This window comes from Perognathus longimembris, chromosome 3 (genome assembly GCF_023159225.1).
Source record: "Perognathus longimembris pacificus isolate PPM17 chromosome 3, ASM2315922v1, whole genome shotgun sequence".
In the NCBI taxonomy this organism is placed as follows: domain Eukaryota; kingdom Metazoa; phylum Chordata; class Mammalia; order Rodentia; family Heteromyidae; genus Perognathus; species Perognathus longimembris.
In genome coordinates this window covers 94,886,487-94,900,543 of record NC_063163.1, presented here as the reverse complement: position 1 = coordinate 94,900,543, position 14,057 = coordinate 94,886,487, and the positions used below count along the sequence as shown (strand labels likewise).

Here is a 14,057-nt window from a genome sequence, read left to right as displayed (position 1 = left end):
GCACTTCTGGCTACCTGGACAGGTGAGGGAAGAATACGCAGGGAAAAGGTCCAAGGGACACATAATAATAACTATTCTATTGGCCATGTGGCCAGCCAACATGTACTGTGGTCTTCTTTTTTATTTTTTGCTGGTCCTGGGGCTTGAACTCAGGGCCTGAGCACTGTCCCTGGCTTCTTTTTGCTCACTTTTTTTGCTCACTTTTTGCTCACTTACCACTTGAGCCACAGTGCCACTTCTGGCTTTTTCTACTTATGTGGTGCTGAGGAATCGAACCCAGAGCTTCATGTATACGAGGTGAGCACTTAACCACTAGGCCATATTCCCAGCCCCAACTGTGGCCTTCTTTAGGCACTAAGTTCCTATGCTTCCCCCTTTCCTCTCAAACCAGGCAGTTGTTCCCAGTTCACAGAAAAGATAGCGAGGCTCTGTAAAGGTATCTCTGGGACAAGGACACAGCTAGATTTGGGACTAGGAGTCATCCTCATGTTGGATTCTCTATCCCAGGTGAGGAAAAACCCATGACAAGGGTGGAGTGAGCTCCCCATGTCTAGGGGTAGATTTAGGGAGTAATGGCTGGGCCTGAGGGAGGTCATTCAGAAAAAGCAGTGATATTCAAGGGACCTTTTGGTTTTTTAGGGCTCCCAGAGATCAGAGCATGGGCTCCAGGCCCACTTAGGACGCATCTGGACACAGGCATATTTCCATAGGACCCCTCCTCTCCATGCATATACCTTCATGGCACAAATGGCTACTCCAAGGTAATGGAAGTGGTAACTACTTGCAAGCTCAGGCCCAGCCACAGCTTGCTCTTGCTGTCTCTCTCTTTATCCACTTTGCCAGGGCTTTCAGATAAAGCCTTTGGAGTTTCTGCTGCTACTCAGTGCCTAGGGCAGTAGTGCCCATGGAGATCTGTGCTCCAGTGGGGCACAGATGAAAGCTGCACATGAATGTACATGTGCACCAGTGCCTGGGGCTGCCCCTGCTACCTTTCAGCTTGAGTACAAAGAGGGAGTTTCTAGAAACACCCTAGCCCATGTTATATACATAATTCCACTGGGGTCCTTATGGCTATGTCCATTTAGCCACCCTGTCCCTTCCCTTCCCTCCCTGGAAAGGCAGGAAGCTGTTGGTTTTGGAAAGCTTTACTTCAGTAGTGACATCAACTTTCTCTAGATCCTGGGAACAACCAGGTACATGTGACCGGCCTCTGATCACCGGGCCTTGGGATCCATACCCTCCCGCTCTAGTTCCCTGGAGTCCTCCTCCATGAAAACCATTGCTCTGGATACCAAGAGGCCGCAGAGGTGCTGAAGCTTTGGATGCCACATGATTCCAGATGTTAATGCAGCTTCAGTGCCAGCACAATTCTGGTGGCCAGACACTCATGAGAAAGCAGTAGTTTACTGAGCTGTGGGTATTTCCAAATCCCTGCCTCACCTTGGGCCTAAGAGAGGCTTGGCTTCCTGTAGCCCTATCCTTTCCTCCTCACCATGGCCCCAGGACATGGAAACAATTTCCATCAGGCAGAATTTGAGCTCCTGCTGGAGAATTTCAGAGCCAGAACTTGGCAGGACTTAGTTAGGGCATTGCTTGCAGCATCTGTACTCTACCTGGGGTCAGAGTTACGGCCTTTTGCATGCAAGGGCCTCATCGCAGCATGGGCAGCTGCCTAAACATGTTCCTGAATGTGAGCTAAATGGCAATAGTCAGGAAAGAGGCTATGCCTCAGAGATCCATAATAATAACTGTCCCTCTGGCCACATTGCCAACTACCATGTACTGTAGCATTCTTTTAGCACTGAGTTCTTACCTGCCTCTTTCTCTCCCCTAAACTAGACAATGGTTCCAATGACAGCAAAGATATTGAGGCCCTGCCAAGGTAGCTCTGGTACAGGGACACAGCCAAGACTTGAGACCAGGAGGCCTTCTCAAGCTGGGTCTTCTGCCAATCTCAGAGGGGAGCTGCATTTTCTAGAGGTACACTCTCCTTACTCCATGGACCCCAATAAACCTGGTATTCAGGATCCGGGTTGGGGTGGGGGTGGAGGGCCTCTGAGGAGATAGACAGAAGATCCCAAAGGACCCAGTGACCACCATCTCAACCATATTACCCTCTCCTTGTCACAGCCCTCTGTAGCCTGAGAGAAGCAGCAGGTGTTTACAGATTGAACAGATGTGGGCCCTCTACCCATGATGCCTTGTGGGGTACTCTGGCCTCTCTCTACCTCTGTGGCTCAACTGTCACTCCCCCCCCATGTCTTTAAACAAAACTGGCTTCTTTGTCCTCCCAAGTAGCACCCTGCCAAGGCTGGACTTAGTCTTCTTGGGAGTTCAAAGGAGGAGTCCCCCTCTCCAATCTTACTGTGCTTCCTCTGTGAGCCAGTCCCCTAGCCCTCAACTCCTAACAAGCAGAGAACAGCTACAGGCCTTGGGAATAGACAAGGCAAGTGGTTCTGGAGCCCAGACAGGGCCACCCTCACATTTGTTTCAGGATGCCAAAAGTAGCGATGTGAGGGGCAAATGCTGGCACCATCTAAGGCAGCTGGGCATCCGGGCTCGTGGGTGGGAAGGCTGGATTTGTCTGTGCAGGGCTGGCATTTGCTTTGGGGGCTTTTGCCTACAGAAAAGAAAAACCAGCTGATCAGGGATCTGGTTACCATCCCCAAAGTGTGATAGAAGCCAGTGTCCAGACAGAATGACCTTGGCTTTAGGACCAACACAGGCCTGCAACTCACTTCCTCATACTTCGTCCTCCAGTAGAAGTGGGCTTCTCTATCCACATATAGCAACAGCAAGTCACAGAGGAAGGTGACCTGGGAAAGGTAGAGCCCATCACATCGCAGCTTCCAAACCTACCTTTCCACCACCGTCTTGAGATGCAGCATGCAGACCCAGGCAGGCACTCACACGCAGCCAGGGCAAACCCATAGTGATTAGACTCACCACACCCAGCAAGGCCGCTCCAGTGCCCACTGTGATGGCTGTGGGGACCAGCCCAAACTTCCCTGCCTAAGAGAGGCTTAGGCTGAGCCTTTTAGACCATGACTGCCCTCCCAAACTTCTTCCAGGCCCATCTGTCTGAATCACCGACCCTTACCTGGCCAGTAACAAGGATGTCAAAGCGGATCCCATAAAGTTTGAGCAGACTCCGGGTCTCCACGCCCGAGGCCTCCCACCAGTGATTGGATGTCCTTGGGTGGAGGAAAGAGGGCTCTGGTGTTCATGCTGACTATTCCCTGGGCCTCAGTCTTACTTATAGATTGACTTGCAGCCCAAGCCTCAGTCCTGGGTCTTGGCCCTAGATAAGTGCTAAAGACAGGCCAGATGTGTGGCAGAGTTCTCTGTCTATGGATGAGACCAAAAGACAGCAGGAGTTGGGAGGAATGGGTGAAAGAAAGCATCATGGTCAGAATGGGGTTGGGGCAGGCCGGGAGCTGTCAGAACCTTGAGGCAGGAATTCATTTTTACCCAGAAGTGGGGCAGAAGAGTCACCTAAGTTGGCTTCCCAGAACTCAGGAAGAAGGCCTGGGTAGAGAAAAGTAGGGCTGGCAAATCCACAGGTAGGAGGAGAGGGAACAGAAAGCCAGGTCTACAAAGTGTCAAAGGGCTGAGGAAGTCAGGAAAGCCAGGCCAGACAGGACTGATGAGTTGCGTTAAGTGTATGTGGTGTGTGTGTGTGTGTGTGTGTGTGTGTGTGTGTGTGTGCATGTTTTCCTCTGTGATGACAAAGTGACACAAATAGCAGAAGGGTCTCAATGGGTATTACTTAAATGACTCAAAGACATAATAAATGCAATTTAAGATCCTTGAGTGTGCTAGGCACTGGTGGCACATGCCCATAATCCTGACTACTCAGGAGGCTGAAATCTGAGAATCACACTTCAAAGCCAGGCTGAGAAGAAAAGTCTATGAGCCTCCTATCTCCAGTTAACTACCAAAAAGCTGGAAGTAGAGCTGTGGCTCAAGTGGTAGAGCATCAGCCTTGATGTAACAAAGCTAAGGGACTGGACCTAAGACTTGAGTTCAAGCCCCAGAACTCACACACACACACACACACACACACACACACACACACACACACACCTTGAGGGCATCTTCAATTAGAAAGCACAAACATTTAGAACTATTATTGGCACTGCTGTAGAAATACAAATATTAGATTTAATTGGCCAATGTCCAGTTTCTTGGGTGTGACAATTGGTTGGCACTCTCAGGGAAGGCCCTTGTGCTCACAACAGTGTTGAAAAGGGTGTGTGTCAGGGCTGGGGATATAGCCTAGTGGCAAGAGTGCCTGCCTCGGATACACGAGGCCCTAGGTTCGATTCCCCAGCACCACATATGCAGAAAAAGGCCAGAAGCGGCGCTGTGGCTCAAGTGGCAGAGTGCTAGCCTTGAGCGGGAAGAAGCCAGGGACAGTGCTCAGGCCCTGAGTCCAAGGCCCAGGACTGGCCAAAAAAAAAAAAAGAAAAAAAGAAAAGGGTGTGTGTCCATTATCTGTCACTTATTTTCAATTTTTTTTCTTGCTTTTGTCTTCGTTTGTACTAGTACTAGTACTGGGGCTTGAGCTCAGTGTCTCCCACTCTTGTTTGGCTTTTTGCTAGCACTCTATCATGTGAGCCACAGTTTTACCTGTGGCTTCTTGCTGGTTAATTGGAGATAAGAATCTCTGGGCTGGGGATATGGCCTACTGGCAAGAGTGCTTGCCTCATATACATGAGGCCCTGGGTTCAATTCCCCAGCACCACATATACAGAAAATGGCCAGAAGTGGCGCTGTGGCTCAAGTGGCAGAGTGCTAGCCTTGAGCAAAAAGAAGCCAGGGACAGTGCTCAGGCCCTGAGTCCAAGCCCCAGGACTGGCCAAAAAAAAAAAAAAAAAAGAATCTCATGGAATTTTCTGCCCAGGCTGGCTTCAAACCATACTCCTCAGCTCTCAGCTTCCTGAATAGGTGAGATGACAGGCTTGGGACACTGATGCTTAGCTTTTTTCCCCCACTCATACTAGGGTACTCAAGATCTTATGCTTGCTCCACTTGTTTGGCTGACACATTACCACTTGGGTCATACTTCCACTTCAGCTCAGCTTCCCTCCCACCCCCAAATACCAAAACTTGGCTCTCATTTGGTTTTTCAGTTAGAGTTAGCATTCTATTGAGCCACACCTCCAGTCCAGCATTTTTAAATTTTTATATTATATATGTGGTACTGAAGAATCAAACCCAAGGTTTCATGCATGCTAGGCAAGCACTCTACCACTAAGCTACCTTCCCAGCCACGTCCAGCATTTTTTGATAGTTAACTGAAAATGGAATCTCATGGACTTTTCTTCCCTGGCTGCTTCAAACCCTGATTGTCAAGAATCAGGTAGCTGAGTAACTAGGATTACTAGCATGAACCACCTAGCTACTTTCAGACACTTCTGTTTGTTTTGTGTTTTACAAGGCTTATAATCAAACACCAGGCCTTATATACCCTAGACAAGCATTTTACCATATCTCCAACCCAAAAGGATAGCTACAGATTATTTTAAACAGGGAAGGAAAAAACAAATGTGACAAAATGTTAAAAATAAAACAAACCTAGTGAATACAAATGAAGGGCATATGGATGTGCCTGATACTAACCTTTGAACTTACTACAGATGGTTTTGGGGGGAAATATTTAGATCAAAGCATTAAGAGAAAATAAAAAAAACCCAAAATGCCTCTTTGCCATAAAAGGGAGATGTTAGGAGCAGGATTGGGTGGAAGAGGAGCCAGGCCTGCTGGAGTCTGGAGGAAGAGAGACTGTTTGGACAAGATGTGTGGCCAGATGGAGCCTGGGCTGGAAAATAAGGGCTGTGAACACCCACTTCTTCCCCTGGAAGCCCCCTAGGCAGAGTAGACCTAGTGGGAGTCTGTCCTGGAAGCCAGAGGGAAATGGGTGGAGGGATGCTTGCCCCAGGAACAGGAAGCAGGCACTGGGAGCCATACCTGAAGTTGTAACCCCTCTCTTGCAGCTGGAAAGAGTAGCGAGGCCAGCAGTCAGTGTCCCCGATGTCCAGGTTGCAATCCCAGTGGACCGTGATGCCTACAGCGCCACCCTGCACACAACATATCTCTGCTCCCACTGGTGGGTGGGCCTGAGGTCCTCTCCCTGAGCCCTTCAACATCCCAAACCTTGAGAACCCACCAGCAACGCTAAGTCATCGAAATCGGCTCCAGCTGCTGCCACAAGGTCCCCAATGCGGAACACTGGGCAGTAGGGGCTGGAGTGTGGATCGTAGCGACAGTGCTTGAAATAGGCGGTGTCCCAAGTGTCCAAGGCATTGGTCCTGGGAAGGGGCGGGGCTAGGGAATTAGATACGACAGGGAATATAGAGGGTCTGGGCTCAGCCAGAACCTGACCATGCTTACTTGGAAAAGTTGAACTTGCTAAAGGTGACAGTGTTTTTGATGAACAGCGTAAAGTTCTTGGCCTGGACCAGCAGGGGCCTCCTGTAGGGAGAGGACATATTAGAAAGATTTTGCCCACCTTGGAGTCCTTCCTGGGAATTGGGGGAGACTTACATGGGCACGGCTCTGCTCTCCACAGGGCACCAACTCCGGATCTCACAGGTACTGTGGGTCTCATTGAATACCACACACTGACCTGTTTTTATGCCTAAAAAAAAAAAAAACACAATGAACTCTAGGTCCTCAAGGGCATGGGGAGAGTACAAGAGAAGCTGTTGGCAGAACAGGGCAATGCTAGGACGGAAGCAGTAAAGTCTGCCTTCAGGACCACCCAGGATTTCCTCCTTATTGCTTTCCCCAGGGGAGCTGCTGGAAGACGGAGCTCACACTTACCATGGCTATGTGTCCCAGTCTCCCCTTCAGGGCAGTCCTCTTGGGCCCAGCAGTTAGCCAGTGGGACAGAGGGGTGCTGGTGTAGATGAGAGACCCTAGTTACCAATAACTCAGGAAGAGATTGCTCTCCTCTACAACTCAGCCCCAGACCACAAGGACACACCTCTCCCCTACAGATCTCCCAGGATGCCCTGGGGTTAGAGGCTCATGAGAAAACACACTTTGGAAGGTACAAATAAACAGAGATTAGAGGAGGGAGTGACACCCAGCTGCAGCTGCCCTCTGATCAGATAGGGAAACAAGGACACCTTGTCCTGGTGGCAGAAGTGAGGTGCTTCTCTGGTACAATTTGGACAACAGAACAGAAAGGTGAAGGGACTTTGGCAAGGCCAAGTTCATGACATTCAGAATGCTAGCATGGAGGCAAGAGGGTATAGCCAATAAAGAGCAGGACCCTGAAGTCATAGGGAAGTAAGACCTCCCACATTTCCTGGGGGCCCATAATTTTATCTAGTCACTTCCCTGCTTGAGCTTCTACCACCAGAGACATTCATTGTCTTCACAGGGTCAAAGTTATAAGTGATTGTCCCTAGAGGAAGAGGGTAAGCAAGAGAGCAAGGCATCCTGGAGCTTCAGGAACTCTTACAGGGCCTTAGCTCCAGGCAGTGGGAGGCTGAATGAATGGAAGTAACTACTCTGCTTTTCCGTCCCTGCCTATGTCCGTGTATGTCCCTTCTCTGTACCATAACTGCCACCATCTCCTTCAAATCATTGTGTCTCTAACAGGACTGTACCCTGTAATCTCAGTGGACCAAAGTAACGCTTAAGAGATGAAATGCCATCCTATTGCCCTCATCCTGGCTCCCTTTTTCTTCCATCTTTCCTTCAACCTTACCCCCTTAGCCTCTGAGATATTGAAATAGCCTCTTCTACTCCAGTCCATATCAGCTCCTACCCCATGAATCATCATGTAAGCCTAGACAGAGGCTCCTCATCTCACCCAACCAGAGCCTGTGCCCAGGCCTCCTTCTCTGTCTCAACATTCTGCTCCAGCCACATCTACCTTCCCTTTAAGAAGCTGTTTGGGAGCTCACACCTGTAATCCTAGTTACTCAAGAAGCTGAGATCTGAGTATCACTGTTCGAAGCTAGCCCCAGCAGGAAAATCTGTGAGAGTGTTATCTCCAGTAAGCTACTCAGAAACAGCCAGAAGTGGCACTGTTTACCACTCAAATGGTAGAGCACTAACCTTGAACACAAAGAGAATCAAGGACAGTGCTGAGGCCCTGAGTTCAAGCCCCAGGACTGGCAAAAAAATTAATTTTTTTTAAAAAGAAGAAGCTCCTTGGGATCCCTCTGCCTTATTGTAAGATCTGCCACTGTGGCTGGCTTTTGGTTGCTTCTGGAAGTATAAGGGGATGGAGTTTTGCAAGCCAAGCACAGATCCTGGCTTTGGGGGGAAATGAACAAGGGTTTGCAGAAGGATGAAACACCAAAGAGCACTGAACATGTATTAAGAGAGATCAGAAGCCAGGAACTTGTGGCTTTCTCCTGTAATCCTACCTACTCAGGTGGCTGGGATCTGAGAATCATGTTTGGAAGCCAGCCTAAGCAGGAAAGTCTGTGAGTCTCTTAACTCCAATTAACCACCAGAAAACCAGAATTGGAGCTGTGGCTCAAAGTGGTAGAGCACTGGCCTTGAGCGAAAAAGCTCAGGGATAGCACCCAAGTCTGAGTTCAAGCCCCATGGCTGATTAGTAAAAGACACAGGGGCAGGTGTGTGTCGGGGGGTGGGGGATCAGGGTACTAAGAAGAGTCAGTTAGCTCTAGTTAGCTTCAGGAAACCAGGTTGTTGGAGCAATGAATCCCACCCAGCATGACAGTTTTATGGAAAGAGCCTGATTCCTCAGACATGGGCAATGAGGAATCCCATAGGTTCCAAAACAGTCAAGTTCATGTCTCTAGCACAATTTCAACACAGTCTACAGAGGGAACACTAAATGGACATCTTTAAGCATCCAGAAAGGGAGAAGATACAGTGTGGGCCATGCAAAGGTAAGCACATCCTTTGTGAAGATGCCTCCCCTCTTTTGTGGGTAAGGGCCAACTATGGACATGTGAGATCCCCTCCATCCATAGTGGGACCATCCACAGGGACAAACATCTGGACAGTCATCCTCCAGCCCAGCAAATGAGCAAATGGTGGACTTGATTAAAGAAAAGTGTTACCATGGAGATAGAAATCCACAGTTATATTTTGGATACCAACCATTCAAATCTATATAGAGAGGAGAACCAGTGTGCTATTCTCTGACAAATGCTAAATCGCTTGAGGGGGGTGGAATGGTGGCATTTCAGGGAGGAGTATCTGCATTTCTAGATGAGAAATGGCCAAGAACAAGTTTGGCTCACTTGGAATGAAAAGTGCCTAGACATCAACCTGATTAAAATTCAAAGCTTGCATTTCAAAGCTGATCTAGACAGATAAAGTCAGTAAGGCTCTTAGCTCCAATGACAGCAAAAAGCAAGAAGTGGAGGTTTGGCTTACATGATACAATGCTAGCCTTGAGCAAAAGAAGCCAAGCAAGAACCGAAAGCCCTGAGTTCAAACCCCCATACTAGCATACGTAAGCACACACAGAGTACCAAGAGATCATAACTGAACCCAAACTCATCCTAAGCAGAAGTGTGCTAGTTTACCTCCAAAAAAATGGATGCTGCCTTGGGACACAATAATAAAGACTAGACAGAGAAGGGGATGAGTTCGTCCCCTTTGTAGCCTGTTATGAGATGCCATCTGAGCCTGAGCCTGGCTTTGGGCATTATGCTAAAACCTGGAGAGTACACACAGGCAGGGCCAGAATGGAAAGGGAAGAGCTAGTACTCAGAGATGTCAGTGCTGTCACCCACAGGCTGAGTGGCCTTGAACATGTGACTCCATTTTACTGAACTTCAGTGATCACTCCCATGAGACTCAGCTCCTACTAGGTAGGGTAGATATGAACCCTAAACAAGCCTGGGTGCCAGGGACACACTAAGCACACACTGACTCTTTAGCCACTTGGGAATGAGGAAGGAGATGTGGCTGGTGATCCAGGACTGGTGGAGGAAGTGGGGACCCACTGGGAGGTTCCAGGAAACCTTACCTCTGGGCATCTGCCTTGAACTTGAACTGGTGTCACAAGGAAGTTGGTCACCAAGAAGAACACGTTCTCTCCCTAGGAGATAAGTCTCAAGGTTGGTCTTGGCTAGGCTCCTCTGGCTGGAAGAGTCAGAAGCTCACAACCTGGTTTAATTTTTTTTGTGCTGTTACTGGGATCTGAATTCAAGGCCTAGTGCTTATTAGACAGGCACTAGTTGAGCCACACCCCAGTCCTTTGTCTTTCAGTTTATTTTTTTCAGATAAGGTCCTCTACTTTTTCCCAAGTAGGCTTGGAACCAAGATTTTCCTGCCTCTACTTCCCAAGTAGTTGGCATTACAGGTATACCTTACCACACACAGATTATTTGCTTTGCAATGAGAGGATTGAACCCAGAACCTCTCACATGAGAGGACAGTGTTCTACCACCCCGACCCAGGAGCCTGATGTGTGTATGTATATGTGTGTGTGTGTGTGTGTGTGTGTGCACTTGTATACTATTACTGGGATTTGAACTCAGAGTCTGTGTACTATACCTTAGTTTTTTTCCACTCAAGACTACCATTCTACCACTTGAGCCACAGCTCCACTGGCAGCTTTTTGGTGGTTAATTGGAGGTAAGGGTCTCATGGACTTTCCTGTCTGGCAGCAGCCTGGTTTTTGAGGGAAAAGGTCTCTACCTCACCTAGTCACCAACCCCACCCCCTACAAGACATCTCCAGGGAGACAGGAGGAAGTAACTATTGGAGGATAATTGGGGTTCTGTCTGCTTCTGAGCCCAGGAAACCTTATGTCTGTTTGTTTGTCTGTCTGTCTCTCTCTCTGTCTCTCTAGGTTTCTCTCAACACACTTTTTCAGCTGGTTTTCTACCACATGAACTGTGCCTCCAGTTGATTTGCTGGTTATTTTAGAGATGGAAGCTCATGGACTTTTCTGCTCAGGTTGGCTTTGAACTATAATATTTTGAATCTCAGCCTTTAGAATAGCTAGGATTACAAGTGTGAGCCACTGGTGCTCAGAGCCATCTCTTTGATACAAGTTATTTCTCATATTTACTTGCATTCCCTCAACCTCCCTAGGCACTGTAGATAGAGGTGAGTTGAGGGCTGTGCGTGACTGGCCTCATGTCCCCAGTGGTGGCCCCAAGGGACCCACCTGTGGTGGCTTTACAAAGTCAGCCACATCCCAAAGCCGGTTCTCGAGCTCTTTGATCTGTGTCACAGAAACCCCTTTGAGTTTGGTAATGACAGAAACATGAGGGTCCAAGTCTCTCTCCTGGTAGCCTTTCTTCACAACGAGGGCCCACCTGGGGAGATGAAGGACAGGGTGCTATCACCATGGCACTAGGCAAACAGTGGGGAGAGTGAGTCCACTTGACTCCCTCTCCAAACACCCTATAGGCTTTCCCCTCTGCATCTAGGGTCCCTTCCTCCTCTCTGCCCTCCCCTCTCATTCCAGATGACCTGAACAAGCTAGAAATCCCAGTCAGGCTTCAGAGAGCCAGCACCATCCAATGTAGACAACTTTTTTTTTTTTTTTGGCCAGTCCTGGGCCTTGGACTCAGGGCCTGAGCACTGTCCCTGGCTTCTTCCCGCTCAAGGCTAGCACTCCGCCACTTGAGCCACAGCGCCGCTTCTGGCCATTTTCTGTATATGTGGTGCTGGGGAATCGAACCTAGGGCCTCGTGTATCCGAGGCAGGCACTCTTGCCACTAGGCTATATCCCCAGCCCCAATGTAGACAACTTTTACACAACCACTTTCCATCATCCAATGTCCCCACCCCTACCCCACTCTCACCGCTTAGACTCAGTTCACTTTTTTTTTTTCTGACATTAAGAGTTTGAATTCAAGGACGGGGCATGTCATCTCCACCGTTGTTTGTTGTTGTTTTTTTAAACTCAAAGTTAGTGTTTTATCACTTTAGCCACAGCCCCACTTCTGGCTTTTTGCTGATTAATTGTATGAGAGTTTGCCTGCATCGGCTGTCTTTGAACAGAAATCCTCAGATCTCAGCCTCTTAAGTAGCTAGGATTACAGGCGTGAGCCACGGGCACTTTACCAGCTACCCACTCTCCCCCAGCTTTTTTTTTTTTTTGTTAGTCCTGGGGCTTGAACTCAGGGCCTATTATGCACGGTCCCTGAACTTCTTTTGCTCAAGGCTAACACTCTACCACTTGAGCCACAGTGCTTTTTTGTATGTGTGTTTGGGGGGTAATTTTTAGAGATAAGAGTCTCATGGACTTTCCTGCCTGGGCTGGCTTTGAACTGTGAGCCTTAGCTTTCAACTTCCTGAATAGCTAGTATTATAGGCATGAGCTACCAGCGTCTGGCACCAGCTCCCTTCTTAAAGACCTCTTTTACCCCCCAGCTAGAGCTAGTGGTCTTTTGGGGGCCTTCAGTGCTCTAGTTCTCATGAATGTGAGTGATTAGCACCATCAGGGTCCCTTCTGGACAGGAATGGGGATGCCACCCAACCTGGGGCTGGGGACAAAGCCCTGAAAAGAAGGCAGGTGGGGACACATCTTGTTCTGATGATATCTGAATAAACAAATATTTCTCCTTCTGCCTACCCTGCCACTTCCCTCCCCCACTCCCGCCACTTCCCCACCAGCATCCTGGTTCTTTAAAAGCCAAACTCCCAACCCTCAGCCCCACAAAACCAACCATGATCCCTCCAGGCAGCCTGGCCAAGATTTCCCTCTTACCCCACCACATAGGCCACCACTCCGAGCTGAAGCAGTCTCTGCAAGATGCCCACCTTCCAGTTCCGGGTCATCACATACTTCTCTGTCTTATAATCCAGGAGCCCCTGGGCTGCTGCCGCCCCTAGAAAGCCCATGCTTCTAGCTCCTGCTGTCAGCTACATATGAGTCAGCATAGCAGCTGCAGCTAGTACTGAGCTCTGGAGGCAGGACCGGCGCCCAACCAGGCCAGGCCACACAGTTGTTAAAGGGCCACCCTCCAGGGCAGAATCCAGCTCTGGGCTCAGTCCCAAGTCCTATCTATCCTGGGCCTCCCGTTCTCTCCAGAGTCCCTCTGCCGGAAGGACATACCCAAGCTCTCTAATGCCACTTCCTTTTAGGGTAGGAAATGATAAATGTAAGCGCTGTGATAGGTCTTTATGGGGCAACAGAAGCCCAAGGAGAGTTAGAGATGGTCATGAGCTAATACTTGCAGATCTTACATTCTTGCTGGAGAAGTGGCTCTGACTCCAGAACAAAGCCTGGGTCTATGGCAGAGCTACTGGAGTCAGAGAAGAGCTTGTAAAAGCTTTGAGAACACTCCACAAGCTCTAGAGTCAGGAGTCAAGGCGATATAGAAGTGAACTATAGAAGGGGTGACATTAACCAAGATTTATTGTACTCATAATATGACTTGTGGAATTGAAACAAATCCTTTGTACAACTACTTTTTTTTTTTTTTTTGGCCAGTCCTGGGCCTTGGACTCAGGGCCTGAGCACTGTCCCTGGCTTCCTTTTTGCTCAAGGCTAGCACTCTGCCACTTGAGCCACAGCGCCACTTCTGGCCGTTTTCTGTATATGTGGTGCTGGGGAATCGAACCCAGGGCCTCATGTATACGAGGCAAGCTCTCTTGCCACTAGGCCATATCCCCAGCCCCTGTACAACTACTTTAAAATAAGTAAAGCCAGGTGCCAGTAGCTCATGCCTGTAATCCTAGCTACTTAAGAGGCAGGGGTCTGAGGACTGCAGGTGAAAGCCAGCCCAGGCAGGAAAGTCCATGAGACTCTTATCTCCAACTAACCACCAAAAAGCTGGAAGTGGAACTGTGTCTCAAGTAATAGAGCACTAGCAGTGTACACACACACACGTAAATAAAATGGGTGCCCCAAAGGTGCCCAGCCCTGTGTATGGCAGTGACCCCGCGCACGTTTGTCCACCCTGCTCCATGTTGGTGCAGGTTATTCCCGGCTTCTATGGCGACCGGCAACTTGGGGTTGCCCAGGAGACCGCTGCGAGGGTGGGGTGGGGGGTGGGGGGGGGCGGGGCGGAGGTAAGAAGGAAAGAGCTGCTACTGGTTGCAAGGAACGCCTGTTGTCTATGTGCTGCATTCCATTGGTCGGCGAGGCT

At 49.1% G+C, this 14,057-nt stretch overlaps 1 protein-coding gene across 5 annotated transcripts; it reads right to left on the bottom strand.

Moving 5' to 3' along the window:
• Positions 1-348: 348 nt before the first annotated feature.
• On the bottom strand, positions 349-12,916 carry P2rx6 (purinergic receptor P2X 6). 5 transcript variants are annotated; one of them, XM_048343421.1, is made up of 12 exons: positions 12,674-12,916; positions 11,123-11,273; positions 9,974-10,045; positions 6,829-6,904; positions 6,550-6,643; positions 6,397-6,477; positions 6,173-6,314; positions 5,974-6,083; positions 3,101-3,194; positions 2,947-3,012; positions 2,739-2,816; positions 2,444-2,620 (listed from the first exon to the last, which is right to left on the bottom strand). In XM_048343421.1, exons 1-12 carry the CDS (start codon positions 12,805-12,807, stop codon positions 2,537-2,539), a joined length of 1,182 nt encoding a protein of 393 aa, XP_048199378.1. In that variant the 5' UTR covers positions 12,808-12,916; the 3' UTR covers positions 2,444-2,536. The 5 variants fall into 5 exon arrangements, with proteins under 5 accessions (XP_048199376.1, XP_048199377.1, XP_048199380.1 ...); XM_048343419.1 differs by having other exon boundaries at positions 349-2,816; XM_048343422.1 differs by lacking the exon at positions 2,947-3,012.
• Between the last annotated feature and the right edge of the window lie 1,141 nt (positions 12,917-14,057).

What these genes read in the sequence shown, in the direction of transcription:
- P2rx6 (XM_048343419.1), bottom strand. Translation starts at nt 12,807, where the DNA reads ATGGGCTTTCTAGGGGCGGCAGCAGCCCAGGGGCTCCTGGATTATAAG. An exon ending in GAGAGCAGAGCCGTGCCCAT is followed by an intron (nt 6,478 to 6,549) that starts GTAAGTCTCCCC and finishes CTCTCCCTACAG; the next exon opens with GAGGCCCCTGCTGGTCCAGG. An exon ending in ACATCCTTGTTACTGGCCAG is followed by an intron (nt 3,013 to 3,100) that starts GTAAGGGTCGGT and finishes AGCCTCTCTTAG; the next exon opens with GCAGGGAAGTTTGGGCTGGT.